The sequence below is a fragment of the Sus scrofa genome, chromosome 2 (assembly GCF_054392235.1).
Source record: "Sus scrofa isolate SSC_HxYL_T2T_F1_AM1 chromosome 2, Sscrofa_HxYL_maternal_Yorkshire_Landrace_v2.0, whole genome shotgun sequence".
Lineage (NCBI taxonomy): Eukaryota > Metazoa > Chordata > Mammalia > Artiodactyla > Suidae > Sus > Sus scrofa.
The window spans coordinates 12,252,608-12,273,126 of NC_139384.1; the positions used below are offsets into that span (position 1 = coordinate 12,252,608).

General features: G+C 40.8%; 1 protein-coding gene across 1 annotated transcript; it reads left to right on the top strand.

Annotated features, from left to right (window-relative positions):
- The first annotated feature begins 4,541 nt into the window (after positions 1-4,541).
- LOC100524665 (olfactory receptor 5AN6-like) lies at positions 4,542-19,155 on the top strand. Its single transcript, XM_085010296.1, has 3 exons — positions 4,542-5,499; positions 12,501-12,679; positions 19,045-19,155. The coding sequence occupies exons 1-3, from the start codon at positions 4,545-4,547 to the stop codon at positions 19,153-19,155; spliced, it is 1,245 nt and encodes a 414-aa protein (XP_084866422.1). The 5' UTR covers positions 4,542-4,544.
- Positions 19,156-20,519: the final 1,364 nt, after the last annotated feature.

Sequence of the window (20,519 nt, forward strand, 5' to 3'; positions counted from 1 at the left end):
ATCATTAATCATCAGGGAAATTCAATCAAAACCACCATGACATATCACCTCATGCCTGTCAGTATAGCTATTATCAAAAAAGACAACAAATATCAAGTGTTGGTGAGGATTTGGAGAAAAGAGAATTCCTGTTCATTGCTGGTGGGAATGTAAATTGGTGCAGTCACTGTGGAAACAGTATGACGTTCCTCAAAAAATTCAAGACCTACCAGAAGATGTAGTAATTCTACCTCTGGGAATTTTTCTGAAGAAAATACAAACAATAATTTGAAAAGCTATATCCACTTTGATGTTCGTTATGGAAGCAAATTAAGGGCGGCTCAAAAGACGAATGAATAAAGAAAATGTGATACACACACACACATACACACACCTGCACACATGGCAATGGAGTAGTTCTCAGCCATTAAAAAGGTGAATCTTGCCATTTGTGACAACATGAATGGACCTAGAGTGTAAAATACTAAGTGACGTAAACTCGGAGGAAGACGCATACCATATAATTTCATTTATTTGTGGAATCTAAAAAAACGAAAGAACAAACATAGGAAAATATAAATAGACTCAGATACAGAGAACAAATCGGTGGTTGTGGAGAAGAGTGAGGTAGGAGGATGAATGAAGGAGATTAAGTACAAACATCCAGTTATAAATGCCGTAGTATGTAATGTTAGAGCATGGAGAATGTAGTCAATATTTTAGTAAGTTTGTATGGTGATAGATGGTAACTAGACTTATAGCGGTGGTCATTTCACAATGTATAAAACTTCAAATTATGTTGTACACCTGAAATGAACATAATATTGTAAATTAATTGTAATTCAATACATAATAAATAAAGAGAAACATTATATAACTTAATACCCAAGTTTGTAATGGGGTTTAAGAATTTTTTTAAAAAACATTTTAGGGAAAAAAGAGAAAGAAAAATGAATCCTTTTTAATCAATTTTTTATTTTTATTTACATACGTATTATGACATGTCAAGTGAGACAGGTACAATATAATATTCTGAAAATATAATATTCAGCAAAGACTGACAAAAATCAATCCATAAGGTTTTAGACAAAGATGATGTGTGAGATGTGCTCCTATTCTAGTCATCCATTGGTCTAAAAAAGTTTTCTCAACTTGAATCATCCACAAAGAGAAAACGGAATCGGCAGGGGAATCTTTCATGTTTTCTATGGTCGTTGCACTAGAGAGCAATTACCTGGACAGGTTAATTAGCCATCCTCTTTCCACTTTGGATTCTAAGGAGGCATTTAAATGAACCCCAGGTGGAAGTGCCTCTCTTCTCAAAGCTGGTCAGGAGATTGCAGGGCCAAAGAAGAGTTTGGAAGGGAAGGCCCTCCCATAGGAATGTTCCTTTAGGAGACAGTTGAAAGATGGTAAGTGTCCAATGACTGTCCTAGGAATCTAGGAAACTGTCCAGACTAGGAAGGGGCAGTGGATATTCCATTGGGGTCCGCAGAGGATGGTCCTTTGGAGTTCCCAGACTCCAGAGGAATAAACAGCATCAGTGGTCCACCTTCCTCACAGACATCTAGATGAGAACTGTGGTCAATGGCAGCATGGGGCACATGGCAATGGTATTCAAGGACTCCGACTCCCAACTTGAGAGCCTCCCTCATCCGCATAGCCATGTTTTCCCTCCATCATAATCAAAACAGAGGAAATTCTACCTACTTCCAGGAATCGTGCAAGGTACTCAGTGTATGATCTCTTGCTCTCCTTACTGTGAGCCTACAACCAATCATTACATCTCTATTTCATGAGTGAAGAAACTGAGGTTCAGAAAGGTTAAAGTAACTTGGTCCAGGTTATGTAGTAAGTGCTTTTGACCCAAGACTCTCACACTTTTCTTCTCCCTCTTCCAGATCTATCTGAGGTTGATATTCATTCAGGGTTACACTCAGAACCTCTTTCTAAAGAAGACCTTCTCAGGTTACTGTGAGTTCTTGACAATTGGTGTTATTTCTCATGGAACAAGTACATTCTTGCCATCAGCTTATGATCGGCGGTAAAGTTGAAAGTACAATTGACATCTTTCTGTTATCAAGAAAATCATGCAGGATATAGAAGTTATATTTTTAGGTACGTTGTGACAATCTCTTGCATTGACGATGATGGAAAATAATATTTAAAAGAGAACATATATAATTTATAAAATGATCTCAAAGTGAAACAATGAAGGAATGTTTTTCTTACCACTTATCAAAATGTTCTATTACTTTAAAATAAAATATAGTTATACATAATTATAAAATGTTGTGCAGGGCTAGACATAGGATTCATGGACTATTAGATTAACAATTGGGCAGATTTTGAGTTCCAGTGGTGACTCAGCAGTAATGAACCTGACTAGGATCCATGAGGACATGGGTTTGATCCCTGGCGTTACTCAGTGGGTTGAGCATCTGGCGTTGCCTTGTGCTATGGGGTAGGTTGAAGATGCAGCTCGGATCTGGTGGTGTTATGGCTCTGGTGTAGGCTGGCAGCTACAACTCTGATTTCACCCCTAGTTTGTGAACTTCCATATGTCAATGGTGCAGCCCTAAAAAGACCAACAAAAAAAAAAAAATTGGGCAGAAGGGAATTTGTAAACAACTTCATCATAGAAGTGACTTTAATCAATGCAGAAATGATTCCATTAATTGTGTTAGGACAAGTGGCAGTTTGGAAAAAGAAAACCAAAATCATCTTATGTGCATACCTCACTCCGTATACTAATATGCTCAGAAATTTTCAATGTAAACATAAAATTATAAGTGAATTAAAAGAAAATGTAAAAGACTTTTGGATTGTGTAAAGAAGTCTTTTTCAGTATAATACCAAGGCCAGGAACATAAATACCATAGAAAATTGATGATCTAAAAATAAGAAAAATCTGTATAACAAATTTCAGTATAAACAATATTGATAATAAGTGACAAACTTGGAAAAGATTTAGCAAAATGTATGAGGGAGAGAGAGTTATCATCTTTGATATGTTAAGAGCTCCTACAAAGCAATGATAAACAGCCTACTAAAAATGGGTAAAGGGGTTCTCTTGTGGTGCCGTGGGTTAAGAATCCACCATCGTTACTGTAAGCAGCTTGGGTCGCTGCTGTGATGTGTGTTCAATCCCTGGCCCAGGAACTTCCACATGACTTAGGCACTACTTAAAAAAAGATAGAGTTCCCATCGTGGCACAGTGGAAACGAATCCAACTAGGAGCCATGAGGTTGCAGGTTCGATCCCTGGCCTCACTCAATGGGTTAAGGATCCAGCATTGCCATGAGCTGTGGTGTAGGTTGCAGATGCGGCTCAGATCTGGTGTTGCTGTGGCTCTGGAGTAGGCTGGCAGCAACAGCTCCGATTAGACCCCTAGCCTGGGAACCTCCTTGTGCCATGGGTATGGCCCTAAAAAGACAAAAGACAAAAAATAAAAAATAAAAATAAGATAAAAAATAATGGGTTAAAAAAATACATGTATATAAGCAAATCAGTAAACTCAATGCAAATGAAATTCAATGAAATAATATTTTTTTACCTGTAAGGTTGTCAAAGTATAAAGTTAAACAACTATGGGCAGTATTGATAATGGGATGGTAAGGTATATTGTCAAAAACTCTTAACACTTGTGTAAATTAGTACCAAGTTTTAGACAGCATTTTGGCAATATCTGCGTGTGTATATGTGCACACACATGTGTGCAGAAACATTTGCAAGACTATATCACAAACTATCAAGTATAACTGGGAAATGGGATTCCCAAAGTTTTTTAAAAATAAGTTTTATGGTGAGATACTGTTTTAAAATGTTCTTTTTTATAGTTGAATTTTTAATTAAAGTGTAGTTGATTTACAATGTTGTGGCAATTTCTGCTGTACAGCAAAGTGACCCAGTCGTATGTATACATATATACACATTCCCTTTCTTATGTAATCTTCCATCATGATCTAACCAAAATGATTGGATATAGTTCCCTGTGCTGCACAGCAGGACCTCATTGCTTATCCATTCTAAATGTAATAGTTTGCATCTCCGAACCCCAAACTCCCATTCCATCCAACTCCCTCTCCCCTCCCCTTTGATAACCCTAAGTCTGTTTTCAGTGTCTGTGAGTCTGTTTCTGTTTTGTAGCTAGGTTAAAAAATATTATATTATCTTTTTTTTTTTTTTGCTTTTTAGGGCTGCACCCGAGGCATATGGAGGTTCCCAGGCTAGGGGTCTAATTGGAGCTACAGCTGCTGGCCTACACCACAGCCACAGCAAAGCCAGATTTGAGCCATATCTTCGAACTACATCACAGCTCACAGCAATGCCAGACCCTTAACCCACTAGGCAAGGCCAGGGATTGAACCCAAAACCTCATGGTTCCTAATCAGATTCATTTCTGCTGCGCCATGACGGGAACTCCAAAAAATATTATCTTGACTATGGATAATTTTGTTCCAAAACCATGAAACTATATCCAAAACAAATATGTTCCCTAATACTAAAACTGTCAATCATTAACCCAAGCATCTTTCTGCAGTGTGAAGAAATTTCTCAAGACAATGGCTGGAGGAGGAAACAATACAATAGTCACCAAATTCATTCTTTTGGGATTCTCAGATTCTCCCAAGTTCAAAATTGTTCTCTTTGCTGTATTCTTGGGGATTTACCTCTTGACAGTGGTCTGGAACGTGGGCCTCATCCTTCTGATTAGGATGGACTCCTGCCTACATACGCCCATGTACTTCTTCCTCAGCAACTTATCCTTCTTAGATTTCTGCTATGTTACCTCCACAACCCCCCAAATGCTCTCAAGCTTCTTCCAGAAGCCTGAATTCATCTCCTTTACAGGGTGCGCCCTGCAGTACTTCTTCTTCTCTAGCCTGGGTCTGACCGAGTGCTGCCTCCTGGCCGCCATGGCTTACGATCGCTATGCTGCCGTTTGCAATCCTCTCCTCTACGCAGCCGTCATGTCCCCCACCCTCTGTGTGCAGATGCTGGTTGGAGTCTATATAACCGGTATCCTTGGCTCGTCGATCCAACTGTGTGCTTTACTTCAGCTCAATTTCTGTGGCCCGAATATTATCAACCACTTCTTTTGTGACCTGCCTCAATTACTAGTCCTCTCCTGCTCTGAAACCTTTTTCCTACAAGTCATGAAATTTGCGATAGCAGTGATTTTTGGCATGACGTCCGTCTTAATCATCATGATATCGTATAGTTATATCATTGCTGCCATCTTGAAGATCAGCTCAGTGGAAGGCAGGTCCAAGGCCTTCAACACCTGTGCTTCTCACCTGACAGCAGTGACCCTTTTCTTTGGATCAGGACTCTTTGTCTATATGCACCCCAGTGCTAATAACGCTCTGGGCTACAATAAGACGTCATCTGTCTTCTACACAGTGGTGACCCCCATGGTGAATCCTTTGATTTACAGTCTAAGGAACAAGGAAATTAAAGATGCCCTTAAGAGGTGTAAGAAGAGAATGTTTTCCCATTGCCATAAAGGCCCGATAGGTTAGTAACCCTGCTGACTGGAAGTTTCCAGGCTCTGGAAGGGAAATGCATGTAACTTCATTCAACATCGCTAGTGCTCTGGCAGGATTACAACTGAGTCAAAACATCCAAATCCAGAACTGGCTGAGTGCCATGCAAAGCCTGTGGCTTCTTTGAGTCTTGACGGTAGACTCTCCTCTCTTACACCAGCAAGGCCTTCACAAAGCAGTTAATATATTATTTATTTATTTTATTTTATTTTATTTTTAAAGGTTTTATTGAAGTATAGTTAATTTACAAGGTTGTGATAATTTCTTCTGTACAACACAGTGACCCAGTCATACATATACACATATCCATTCTTGATCAGATTCATTGCCCACATAGATTATCGCAGAATACGGGGGAGAATTCTCTGTGCTATACAGCAGGTCCCCATTGGCCAATCATCCTATACACTTCAGTGTGCATACGCCAGTCCCGAATCCCCATTCCATCCCTCCTCCCCACCCCCGACCTGTCCCCTTTGGTAACCATAAGTTTTTCAAAGTCTGTGAGTCTATTTTTGTTGTGCAAAAAAAGTTCATTTGTACCCTTTTTTAAAAAAAAATATTCCATGTATAGGTGATATATGATACTTGTCTTTTACTGTCTGACTAACTTCACTCAGTATGATAGTTTCTAAGTCCATCCATGTTGCTGCAAATGACATTATATCATTCTTTTTATGGCTAATATTCCAGCAGTTAATATATTAATTTTCATGTACATATAACCTTCAGTTTATCAGTGTTTACATACCCTTTCAGAATTTCAGACTGCAGGCTGGAGAGAATGGTACTAAACACAAGGCCAGTAAATAATCTTTCTCATAAGCAACATCCCAAATGGAACAAGGACCACTGTGTCCCAGACTCCAAACCCTCTGGATGCCTTGGCATATTCCAGCTTATTGATGTGGGGATGTGGAGAGAAGCAGAACTTTAATTTTGACATAACTTCCCTGCCATGGAAACCTACCATAGGGACTTTGGTCTAGAGTTTGTTTTCTGGATTTCGATTTTTTTTTTTTTTTTTTCTTTTTAGGGCTGCACCCACGGCATATGGAAGTTCCCAGGCTAGGGGTCAAATAGGAGCTACAGCTGCCACCCTATGCCACAGCCGCAGCAACGCCAGATCTGAGTTGCTTCTGAGAACTACACCACCACTCATGGCAATGCCGGCTCCTTAACTCACTGAGCAAAGCCAGGGATCGAACCCGCATAGTCATGGATATTAGTCAGGCTGGTTACCGCTGAGCCATGAGGGGAACTTCTCCCAGGTTTCAATTTTTAGAACTCAACATCTCTAGGTGAACGAACAAGGGGATTCCTATGATACTAACCTGACATGGAAGAGCTAAAATAGGAAGAAACAAAGTGATCATTTGCATTCTGAAATATATTGAAAAGATTATATGTCTATTATGATGGCATTGAATAACGCAGACACCCACCACTGAAAAACAACTAAAGATAGTGGACAAAATCTTTTTATTTTATTTTTTATTTTTTTAATTTTTTTCATCTTTTGTCTTTCTAGGACTGCACCCATGGCACATGGATGTTCCCAGGCTAGGGGTCTAATCTGAGCTGTTGCTGCCGGCCTACGCCAGAGCCACAGCAACGCCAGATCCGAGCTGTGTCTGCAACCTACACCACAGCTCATGGCAATGCCGGATCCTTAACCCACTGAGCAAGGCCAGGGATCAAACCTGCAACCTCGTGGTTCTTAGTTGGATTCATTTCCATTGCCCCACAATGGGAACTCCCACAAAAGCTTTTTTAAAAAATATTTAAAAATACATTTTTGAGAAGGCAAGAAAAGAAAGGAAATCAACATCCAAGTATAAAGTAAAATCAGGAATCCTGGAAGTAAAGCAGCTGTGGAAATGACTTTTACATTAGAGGAATCAGCTAAACTCTGGTAGTATCAGGACTGTATATATATATATTTTAAATCTGTCTGCAAATTTCTTTAGCAATATAATGGGAATAAACTTAGTGTCTATTTCACAACATTGTTGAAAGAAGTTAAAAAGTAATCTTTATAAAAGCAAAGCGGGTTGCATATCACATAACAATCACTCAAAAAGATTAACTATTACATTATTATTATTATGCTAATCTTTAAAAAATTATAGTTGATTTATAGTGTGGTGCCAATTGCTTCTGTACAGCATAGTGACCTAGTCATATATATATAAACTGAAGAAGGTGTATGTATGTATATACACATTCTTTTTCTCATACTGTCTTCCACCATGTTCTTTTTTTTTTTTTTTTTTTTTGTCTTTTTAGGGCCCTAGTCTCAGCATATGGAGTTCCTAAGCTAGGAGTCCAATTGGAGCTGTAGCCGCCAGCCTAGGCCAGAGGGACAGAAATGCTGGATTGGAGCCAGGTCTGCGACCTACACCACAGGTCAGGGCAACACTGGATCCTTAACCCACTGATTGAGGCCAGAGATCAAATCCTCGTCCTCATAGATCGGGTTTGTTAACTGCTGCGCCGCAATGGGAACTCCCCCATCGTGTTCGATCCCAAGAGATCGGATATAGTTCCCTGTGTTGTATAGTATGACCTCATCGCTTATCCATTCTAAGCGTAATAAACAGTTTGCATCTACCAACCCCAAATTCCCTATCCATCCTACTCCCCTCCCCCTTCCCCTCAGCAACTACAATCTGTTCTCTATGCCTGTGAGTCTGTTTCTGTTTTGTAGATAGGTTCATTTGTGTCATATTTGAGATGCCACATTTAAAAGATATTATAAAGTGTTTGCCTTTCTTTTTTGGACTTACTTTGTTTAGTATAAGAATCTCTAGTCGCATCCATGTTGCTGCTAATGGCATTATTTTGTTCTTTTGTATGGCTAACTAGTATTCCATTGTGTACATGTACCATGTACCATGTCTTCTTAATCCACTCATCTGTCGATGGACATTTAGTTAGTTTTCATGTCTTGGCTATTGTGAATAGTGGTGCAATGAACATAGAGGTGCATGTATCTTTTTGAGTGAAACGTTTGTCCAGATATATCTCCAAGAGTGGGATTGCTGGATCATATTAACACATCTACAAATAGCAAATGCTAGAAAGGGTGCAGAGAAAAGGGAACCCTCCTCACTGTTGGTGGGAATGTAAATTTTTACAACCTCTGTGGAAAAGAGTATGGAGGTTCACCAGGAAACTAAATCTAGAACTACCACATGATCCAGCAACCCCACTCCTGGGCCTGTATCCTGACAAGGACATGGGGCTCAGGGAGAAGGAGTTCAAGCCTGAGGCTGCCTTAGACTTGATAGGAGACCCATATGTACCTGTGAGAATTTGGTGGACTGAACTTTGCTGTGAGAGGAAATTAAGGAGAAAAAAAGTCCTATCTCACAAAAACATAAAAAAAAGAAAACTTAACTCAGGCTTCATGCTGGGTGTGGAGAAAAGTAAATTGAAAATTTGTGGGGTTCCCATCGTGGCTCAGCGCTTAACGAACGCGCCGAGTATCCATGAACATGTGAGCTCAATCCCTGGCCTCACTCAGTGGGTTAAGGATCTAGCATTGCCGTGAGCTGCGGTGTAGGTCGCAGACACGGTTTGGATCCCGTGTTGCTGTGTCATTGGCTTAGGCCAGTGGCTACAGCTCTGATTGGACTTCTAGACTGGGAACCTCCATATGCTGAGAGGCAGCACTAAAAAAATAGAAAAGAAAATTTGTAACCACACTCATGGAGGTTTGGGGTTAAAAAATTTGACTAGCAGCCATGAGGACATAGGTTCAATCCCTGGCCTCACTCAGTGGGTTAAGGATCCAGCATTGCCATGAGCTGTGGTGAAGGTCACAGATGCTGCTTGTATCTTGCGTTGCTGTGGCTGTGGCGCAGGCCAGAAGCTATAGCTCCAACTGGACCCATAGCCTTGGAACCTCTATATGCCATAAGTGCAGCCCTAAAAAGCAAAAAAAGAAAAAGAAAGAAAGAAAGAAGGAAGGAAGGAAAGATGGAAGGAAGGAAGGAAGGAAAGGAAGGAAGAAAGAAAGAAACAACATTTCATGGGTAAAAGCCAGGAAGACATGGACATGTCAAACTTTTAAAGGAGTCAGGAATGACAACTGTCTTAACACAAATATAAATTAGGTGTGACTGATATGGTCAAAGATAAGAAAGAAAATTGAAAAAAGACCAGGAAAATGAAGTTTACTGAAGATTGTCTGGCACTGTGGTGAATTATATGCGGTACCCGAAGGACCCTTGGAGTTGACACAAGTAAAATGCTGAATTTGAAATAAAATCATCTTTCAAATGAATTTCCAGGGAGCTTAATGAAAAGGAGGAAGATGCTAAGCCCTAAAATGAAGTGAAACCAGGAACCCAGGGGAGCAAATAAAAACTAAAAACAGCTTTTACTTTGGAGAGCCCTCCTGAATTCTGGAGACCCTGAACTTGGGTCTGCGTGGGTGGTGAAAGCCCAAAAGACAAGACTCCGCACCATGCCCCAGGTGAACTAGGAGGCTGTACCCTCTGGAAATTAGCAAGATATCCCACAGATTCAAGAACAAAAAGAACAGTTCATTGAAAAAAAAATAAAATAAAAGCACAAACCTCTATACAGAGTCAAATCACTGTAACTGAGAATGGAAAAGTCCCTATAAATAGACCTGCAAAATCTTCAGATATTCAAATTATCAGTAAAGAGGATAAGGGATTTAGGACTAGCTAAGGTGAAACACAGATTAAATTTCCCCTCAAAAAAATACTCCCTCCTCAAAGGGAGAAATACTGACAATAAATCAGAGACCTGGTAACCCAGAGCACTGAAAGCTGGGAAAATCAAAGAGGGGAATGAAATCACATTATGGATGGAAGATGAGGGTGTATGTGAAATGAATAAGTCAGAGAAAGACCAGTATAATCTGGTCTCACTTATATGTGGAATCTAAAAACTAACAAACAGGAGTTTCCATTGTGGCTCAGTGGGTTAAGAAGCTGATCAGTGTCCATGAGGATGTGGGTTCGATCCTTGGCCTTGCTCAGTGGGTTAAGGGTCTGGCATTGCCACAAGCTGCCGTATAAGTCACAGATGTGTCTCAGATCCAGTGTTGCTGTGGCTGTGGTGTCGGCTGGCAGCTGCAGCTCTGATTCGACCCCTAGTCTGGGAACTACCACTTTGCTGCAGGTGCTGCCGTAAAAAGGAAAATAAATAACTAAATACATTTTTTTAAATTAAAAAATGGATACAAACAACAGATTGGTGGTTGCCACAGGTAAGGAGTGGGGAGCAGGCAAATGCATAAAGGGAATGAAAAAAATAGAAACTTTTAGTTATAAAATAAATAAGTCATGGGAATATAATGTACAGCATGGCGACTATAGTTCATAATATTGTACCATCTATCTAAAAGTTGCTAAAAGAATATAACTTAAAAGCTCTCATCACAAGAAAAAAAAAAAGCTGTAACAGGTGTAGTGATAGATAACTAAACGTTGTGGTGAGCACTTCACAAAGTACAGAATCATGTTGTATTGCAATCAGATATGATGTTATAGATCCATCATATGTCCAAAAAAAGGAAGAGGCTTCGTTTATCCACGCGGTAGAATATTATTTGGCTAATAAAAAGGAGTGAAGTACTGACATGGGTTACAGCATGGATGAGCTTTGAAAGCATCACGCCAATGAAAGAACCAGTCACAACGGATCATGTATTGTGTGATTCCGTTTTCATAAAATCTTTAGAATAGGCAGATCTATACAGAGAGAAAGTGGAGGAGTGTTTGCCTAGGTACAGGGGGTGGAGAGGAACAGGGAGTCATTAGATGCTAATGAATGGGGATGAAAATATTCTAAAATTAGATTGTGGTAATGGCTGGAAAACTGCATCTACTGAAAGTCACTGAATTGCATACACTAAATGGCTGAATTTTATCATACGTGAAACATGTTTCCATAAAGCTGTTTTTTATTCTTTGTATTTTAAAAAAAGAGATTGGAAAGTGCACAGGACCGAAGGTGACATTCTTGGGAAGGCGCCGTTTCTGTGGTGGATATTCCTTAAAGAGTTGGCAATGAAAGAGAAAAATGAATTGAGCATGGAAATGAAAGCTTCTAAGAAAAATTTTAAAAATGAGCAAAACACTAACCTCTGTTCCTGAATAAAGTTGCTACACAAATGAAACTGTCCTCTATACCAATAGAAGAGGACACATTTATTAAACTAAGAAATGTACTAAATGTTCAAACTCCATCCTTGTTTGATCCCCACATAGCCCTGCACAGGCTTAGACCTCAGGCCCTAATAGAACTGGGATTGCCCACTGACTAATAGCAATTTCCCCACCTGACATGCTATGGAATGGTCCAGATATACCATTCACCTGTCAGACATGCACTGTACATCTCAATGTTCTTAGGAGAGAGTTAGCAGACTCAGGTTGGGCTGCTCTAGGCTTAAATATCAATATGAGAGAGACAGACTAATGTTGGGGGGGGGAAAGTTGTTCTTATTTATTTATTTTTTCTTTTTAAGGCTGTACCTGGGGCATATGGAAGTTCCCAGCCTCGGGGTCAAATCAGAGCCACAGCTGCCAGCCTACAGTGCAGCCACAGCAATGTGGGACCTGAACTGCACCTGTGACCCACAGCACAGCTCACAGCAATGCTGGAACCTTAACCCACTGACCAAGGCCAGGGATTGAAACTGCATCCTCATGGATGCTAGTCTGGTTCTTAATCTTCTAAACCACATCAAGAACCCCAGAAAAGTTGCTTTTAATCCACAATCCTGGCGATATGGTGGACTCCGTGTCCCGCAAAGTTGCCTCCGAAGATTCTGCTCTGCCATGAAAGTGTTTAGAGGGAAAGAGGCAAGTAATCTCAGTTAATCATTGAGATGGGAGGGCGGGATCAGAACCATCCCCATCCCCCACTGTGCAGGCTTGTCTAGAGGCTTGTATGCAGGCTTGTCCCCTTCTTGTGATTTTTCTTTAGATGCTCTCTTATTCACACAGTTTGTTCTCGAGGTTACTGAAGGAGAAGCTAGGGAAGATATCTGGTCATCTGTTAATTACTTATTCTTCCTTTCCACTTCTTTGCTCTATGGAGAGAACCAAAAGGTAAGGCAAGGTATTGTGTGGTCAAAAGATGTGAAAGTTGTACTAGACCCAGAGGTGAGTAGAGCCTGGGGGTGCCTGGTTTAAGGTTAGCGACAAGACCAGGGGACCTCCTACAGAGAGCTCATTCCTGCAAAGACCTCTTTCTTTCCAAAAGCTGCTCACAACAGAACTGAGCCAAATGAAGGAAGAGGAAGGGGTGGCCTTTCTGGTCAGAAGCAGAAATGAAGAAATTCATCATAGGTTTCCTTGAAATAGCCACTTTTCATTATGCACTTGAAATACGGTTTGATTTGGATAATTTAGTTAAATGTAGATTGTGAAGAATGCATAACATAGCTATAAAGATGACCAAATTAACCAATGAATATAAAAAGCCCAGTAAAATAGAACACAGTCTGGTATGATATGCATCTGGTATGTTAAGACACCAACATGATATCCTGTTAGAACTTCATTAACCAGCAGAGGGGGTTCCTTCACAAGACTCTAATGTAACTGAGCCATGGACACAGGACAAGGAGCGGAGTGGATGGCGCTGACTAGTGATGTGATGATACTAACTTCAGTGTGTGTAATTCTTTACAGTTTGTATCCATAAATATTTGGTCTTCATGATCACTTGGCTTTGAGGCCTTCATCTATAAGATGAGGAAGCAGAACCTCAGCTTGCCTTTGCAGACGTGCCCTAGCAAATGAGCAGCAGATGACAGAAAAGTCACAAGTGTGTACCCACATATCCACAGGACAGAGTATTAACATCTCTCACACAGTGGTCCAAATAAGATACTCTTTTCCCCCAATACTTTTCACTTTATCTAGAATGACTCCTTTAGATATCTTGGCATGCATGTCTGGGAGAGGCTAAATATATCCATCTTTGTGTCTAGGAGTCATGAATATTTATCTTCAATACTGTTCTTCACCCCAAGGGTTCAGAATCTCTTAATCCCTTATATTTTTGGATAGAGATAAGGAAATTCTCACTGTAAGAAGGTTCCTCCTAAAACAACAAAAAAGAAAGGTCCTCCTTGAACTAAGCAACAAACTCTTTCCAAGTAACTTCAATTGGTTCTCATCTGCAAATGGGATGTTAAAAAAAATACCCTCCCTCCTTACTTCCCAAGATGCAAGAAGAGGTGGCACTCTACTTGAAAAGCTGGGTGCAGCTAAAACACCCCAATATCTTCTTTTACTCTGTTCAGGAGGAAGACAATAAGTAGAGAACCCAGCCACCTTGTGCTCAAACTTCTCACCTACAGAACTATGAGATAATATATGTCTATAGTTTTAAGCTACTAAATGTGGGGTACTTCATTATGCAATAATAGGAAACTAATATCCTCATTTACATTTTAGTATGCTTCTCTGTAAAACTACCCCCCCCCCGAACTTTGCAGTTGAAATCCTGATACAGCTTTAAAAAGTCTTGTGCGGAAAAATGGTTCTATTCAATTCAGGAAACAACCAGTGAGACAGGAACTGGAATGCTAAGATTAATAGGAAGTTGAAACCCTAAAAGACTTCAAATAAAAATTAAAATAAGTAGACACATAACTATTATCTGAGTCAGAAAGTGATGGGTGCCATGAGGGAATGACAAGTACAAGTTATGAGAGGTTAGAACTGGGAGAATTCATAGCCGGTTGAGGGTGTCAAGAAAAGTTATCTTGGGATGGAGGCGGGGGATATGATAAGGAATCAACAGGAGGCTCAGAAAAGAGTTTATGCCGCAGTGACTGTCTATGGGATTGTAGCCCTTATTTAAATAGCTGAGCTCTTCAGCAACCGAAGCCTGGGAATAGCATGGGGAAAGGAAGAAAATTATGAGGGGTGGTTATAGGAACAACTTAGGAGTCATGGCCTCATGAACCTGGGAGGGTTTGAGGAACAAAAAGACACCAAGAATAGAGTCATTGAGAGTTGCACAGTAGAAAAACAGGAAGTGTTGGTAAAAGGAAATTTTAGGGTTGGAGATTTTACAATTAAGCGGTGTCCCATTACAGTGAGGTCTGGGATGGGGCTGCCACATCTGTTAGAATTTGAAGTTGGTGGTGGTTTAGAGGTCAAGACAGTGTGCAGCTAGGGAATTTCAAAGCATCAACCTTGAAATCATGATTTATATTTTTGGTGGCTCTTAAACATAGCTAAAAAAAAAAAAATTGACTTGAAAAGCATATGGAAGAATCAAAATGAGGTGAAGTCAATCCAGAAGTATTCTCAGTATTCTTGAGTTCCAAATTTGGTCCTAAGGAAAGGCAACATATGGGTGAGCAATAGGTCATTTCTTGCCCTTCCTAGCCATGTGTGGTTGCTCATAAGCTGATTGGCCAAACCCACTGGTGGTCGACTTGAGAAGAGTGATGTCTTGAGACCTCAATCAAAGACATAACAGGGGGAGTGTGCAGAGGGAACCTGTTGGTTTTCCTCTCTCTCTTTCTGTCACTTCTGATAGAAGTTCAAGACCGAGTTTAGCTTTTTAAGACTAATTAATGATTGAATAAAATAAACCGATACTTGGTACCCTACAGCTGCTGTCTCCTCTCTTCCTTTCTTGCCTCTCCAAATCATCAACATCCACACAGACTAAAATGCTCCTTATTCATCTGGCTCTTTGTGGCCTCATAGACGAGGCCTTTCCCACCATCTGGGAGCCAGCTGGATAGCCCTCTGCAGCGAACATTCATCAGCCTAACCTCCTGTATCCAATCACAGCTGCCTTTTCTCCTTGAAATTCAGCCCACTGACCATAGGCTAGGTTTGAGATCAAGCAAATTCAGAATGGTTGTGCATTTCCCAGCAACATCAGCTCTGGGTCATTTGAAGGTCTATTTGAAGGGATAACTCAGCCTTGCAATACACAGTTAATTGGCTGCATGATTCCCAGTGGCTCCATGCTTGCCTGTGTTCCAGGCCCCAGAAAGGCTTCTTTAGGAAAGTCTTGGGGAGGGCTCTCTCAGCAGGGGACACCACAGCCATGTGGCTTCCCAGAAGAGCTGAAACCCTTCCCATCACTCTAAATGGGACTAAAGGATCAGAATCTCTTAAAGAAGAGACAATAGACATTGTGTGTGAAGGTCCACATCTGCCTGACACATGTGCTTGGGCAATTATTTTCCAGGTTTTACCATCTCGTTTATAGATTTAAGACAGAATAGATTTCAGAGGACTCCTTCTGCATTCACCCAAGATCCAGAAAAATAAACTTTCTTTCTCTCTTTTTTTTTTTTTTTTTTGAACATGCTCATGACATGCAGAAATTTCTAGGCCAGGAATCAAACCTGTGCCACAGCAGTGACTCAAGCCATAGCAGTAACAATGCTGGATCTTAACCTGCTGAGCCACCAGGGCTCTCCTCATGTTACTTATTTATTTTCCTGTTTAAACTTTTTTTCTTTTTTGTGGCCACACCTGCGGCATATGGAAGTTCCTGGACGAGGGGTTGAATCTGAGCTGCAGCTGCAGGCCTGCGCCACAGCCACAGCAACACCAGATCCCAGCTGCCTCTGTGGCCTACACCACAGCTGGGGGTGACCTGGATTCTTAACCCACTGAGCAGGGCCAGGGATCAAACCCACATCCTCACGGAGACCACGTCATGTCCTTAACCTGCTGAGCCACAGTGGGAAGTCCTCTTCATGTTATTTTTAACAAAGTAAAACAAATACTTGCAGAGGAAGATGAGACTAGCTTTAAGCTAAAGCATAAAGTCCTATAATTTTTGTCCTCTGTCTTACCGCCTCTCTTTTTAAGCCCCTCCCTTCTTAATTCTGGGTTCCTCCCATATTGCTTGCCTCTGTTGTTCCTGCATCTCTTGTGATTGGAAGCATGGGCTTAAATTCTGGCTCTGCCAACGAGTGGTTGTGACCTCTGAGCAGCCAGCAGGACCACTGCCACGGATTATCCCTCTCTATGGCCTTTTCTCCAGTCTCTAAATCTGTTCCAGTTTCCCTCTTCTTGAGGATTCTTTTGTTGACAGGGCTAGGCCTTGAATCCACGTTTCCATTTCCTTCTCTTCTTTCCCTGCTAAACTGGCATCTCACTTTCTTTAGCACCTGGATTCATAGATGCCCTCCCAGATCCCCATTCCAGATACCCCATCTGGAATGGATGGGCTTCTGTTGCAACTGTGCTGGGAAGACCACCCCTTCCTCCCTCCTTGCCACATCCAGTGGCTTTTGGTTCATATTTTTCTGCCTTTGATTTCCATGCCACGTTCACCAAACCTCACTGGGTGGAAAGGACTTTGTGGATCAGCTAAGAAACTTGGGTGTCATCCGGCTATTAATGAACAACACCACTCGTGAATATTCTTGAACAGGGATTGACATGACGGGACGGTGTTTCAGGGAGGTCTTTCTGCAGGTTAACATGGGAGGATTGAACTGGAAAGAGTCTGAAGGCCAAGAGAAGGCAGTGGAAAGACGTTGACAGATCATGAACAATCAGGTTGAAACAAAAGGGGGCTGGAATGGAGATGTCACCAAAGAAGAACTTGATTCTGTTGATGATATTCTTATTCTGAAAATATTAAAGAAAGAAAGTCGTTTCTGAAATTTTTCTCTTGGGGAGGAGAGAGGGGAAATAGGCAAGAATTAAAAACAAAAAACATAGTCTTCCAGTATTTCATCCTTAAAACTTTCACTCTGCAGTGAGTAGTAAAAAACTGGAGGGTGTGTGTGTGTGTGTGTGTGTGTGTGTGTGTGTGTGTGTTTATTCCATATTTTTTCATCTGGAAAAGGTTAATTACATACAAACTACTGCATTGACCACGAGGGTCCTTTCCCCAATGTCAAGGCTTAGAGGGACCCTGAGAAGGTAGGACTAACGCCAAGAGCTGGGGATTTGGGGAAGGGGTATAATTTTTTGAGCTTCACAGTAGGAGATTTTAACCCTGATAGAAGATGAGTGGGTGGGGTTTGGGAGTGGAGAAGGGAAAATGAAGCAGATTTTTCTCATCTGGATGCAGATGGAAGAACTGCCAACATAAACTGGGTGTAGCTGCCATCATTCACAAATCCTTGAAAGAAGCCACAGGGTCCTGCGGGTTTGCACAATACCCACTTCCTTCTGTTCCTTGCCATATCCTTTCACAAGACACACAAAGAGACTTCAAGTCTTTTCAAGTCAGTTATTTGATAAATCATAAGAAAAGCACGGACATGTGGGATATCTGGCCTTAGTCAAACACTGGAAGTTTTTTTTTTTTCTTTTAAACTCCCTGTACTTAGATTTTTCTTAAAAAATGAAGTCTATCAGGTGATTGTTTTTCCCGCATTGCCATCCATTTTTTCTTGTCTTTAAGATGATGGTAGAGGGAGGTGGGATAGAGGGGACTGAACATGAACTTTGGATTCTGGAAGGCCTTAGTACAAATTCCAACTTTACCACAACCTCTCTGCATGACCTCTGGCAAGTACTGCTTCAAAATTCCACTCTCTCCTTTGAAAATGCATTTAAGAATCTTTCCCTGGGGAACAACTGTGAGGATATTATGAAATAAAGGATAAAAAAGGCCCAGTCCACACAACCAAAAATGGCAGTACCTGTCTTCTTTCCTCTTTCTCCTTACTGTACAGAATCATAGAATCTTAGAATTTTAAGGAACCCCACAAGATCAACTACTTCAGCCTCTCTTTCTTAAATTCTATGCCACACCAGCACCCTCAGCATGTGGAAATTCCCAGGCCAGGGACTGAATCCAAGCCCCAGCTGTGACTTACCTACGTGCAATGCCAGATCCTTTAACCCATTGCCAGGGATTGAACCTGCACCTGCACAGTGATTCGTTTTTTTTTTTTTTTTTTTTTTTGTTGGTCAGCCCCACGGCATAGGTGTTCCCAGGCCACGGATCAAACACAAGTCATAGTTGCTGCCTAAGCCACTGCATTGGCAACACTGGATCCTTAACCCACTGTGCTGGGCCAGGGATTGAACCTGAGTCCCAGCACTCCCAAGACACTACTGATCCTGTTGCACCACAATGGGAACTCCTACAGTCGGATTCTTAACCCACTGCACCATAGCGGGAGCTGCCTCTTTTTCTCTTTTTAAAAATAGCCTAGGTATTTTACTTTTCTCCAGAGATACAAACAACATATAACATTATATTAGTTTCATGAGTACCACATAATGATTTGGGATATGAAATGAGTCCCACAGTAGGTTTATGTAGTTAAGAAACATCACCTTGTATAGTTACAATTTGTTTCTTGAGATGAGGACTTTTAAGATATATTCTCTTAGCAACTTTTAAGTATACTAGAGTTAACAGCCTGTGCATTACATCTCCAAAACTTATGTGTCATATGACCAGAAGTTTGTACCTCTTGGCTATTTTCCATCTTTTCCCCCACCTCCACCCCTTGCCTCTGGCAACCAATCTAGTCTCTGTTTCTATGAGTTTGTGTGTTTGTTTTTAGATTCCACTTATAAGTGAGATCATCACTGTCAAGTGTACTATCTTCTCCTTACTTCCTTCTGGTGATGGAGAATTTACTTCTTTCCAGAACCTCCACTCTACCTTTGGATAGTCCTATTGTTTTCTTTTTTTTTTTAAGCTTTTTATTAATTTTTTTTCCCACTGTACAGCAAGGGGATCAAGTTATCCTTACATGTATATATATTTTCCCCCACCCTTCGTTGCAATATGAGTATCTAGACATAGTTCTTAATGCTACTCAGCAGGATCTCCTTGTAAATCTATTCTAAGTTGTGTCTGATAAGCCCAAGCTCCCGATCCCTCCCACTTCCTTCCTCTCCCATCAGGCAGCCACAAGTCTCTTCTCCAAGTCCATGATTTTCTTTTCTGAGGAGATGTTCATTTGTGCTGGATATTAGATTCCAGTTATAAGGGATATCATGTGGTATTTGTCTTTGTCCTTCTGGCTCATTTCACTCAGGATGAGATTCTCTAGTTCCATTCATGTTGCTGCAAATGGCATTATGTCATCCTTTTTCATGGCTGAGTAGTATTCCATTGTGTATATATACCACTTCTTCCTAAGCCAATCATCTGTTGATGGACATTTGGGTTGTTTCCATGTCCTGGCTATTGTGAATAGTGCTGCAATGAACATGCGGGTGCATGTGTCTCTTTTAAGTGGAGTTGTGTCCAGATAGATGCCCAAGAGTGGAATTGCAGGGTCATATGGAAGTTCTATGTATAGATTTCTAAGGTATCTCCAAACTGTTCTCCATAGTGGCTATACCAGTTTACATTCCCACCAACAGTGCAGGAGGGTTCCCTTTTCTCCACACCCCCTCTAGCACTTGTTACTTGTGGACTTCTGAATGATGACCATTCTGACTGGTGTGAGGTAGTATCTCATGGTAGTTTTGATTTGCATTTCTCTTATAATCAGCGATGTTGAACATTTTTTCATGTGTTTGCTGGCCATCTGTATATCTTCCTTGGAGAAATGTCTATTCAGGTCTTTTGCCCATTTTTCCATTGGTTGATTGGCTTTTTTGCTGTTGGGTTGTATAAGTTTCTTATATATTCTAGAGCTTAAGCCCTTGTCGGTTGCATCATTTGAAACTATTTTCTCCCATTCTGTAAGTTGTCTTTTTGTTTTCTTTTGGGTTTCCTTTGCTGTGCAAAAGCTTTTCAGTTTGATGAGGTCCCATGGGTTTATTTTTGCTCTAATTTCTGTTGCTTTGGGAGACTGACCTGAGAAAATATTCATGATGTTGATGTCAGAGAGTGTTTTGCCTATGTTCTCTTCTAGGATTTTGATGGTGTCCTGTCTTATATTTAAGTCTTTCAGCCATTTGGAATTTATTTTTGTGCATGGTGTGAGGGTGTGTTCTAATTTCATTGCTTTGCATGCAGCTGTCCAGGTTTCCCAGCAATGCTTGCTGAGTAGACTTTCTTTTTCCCATTTTATGTCTTTGC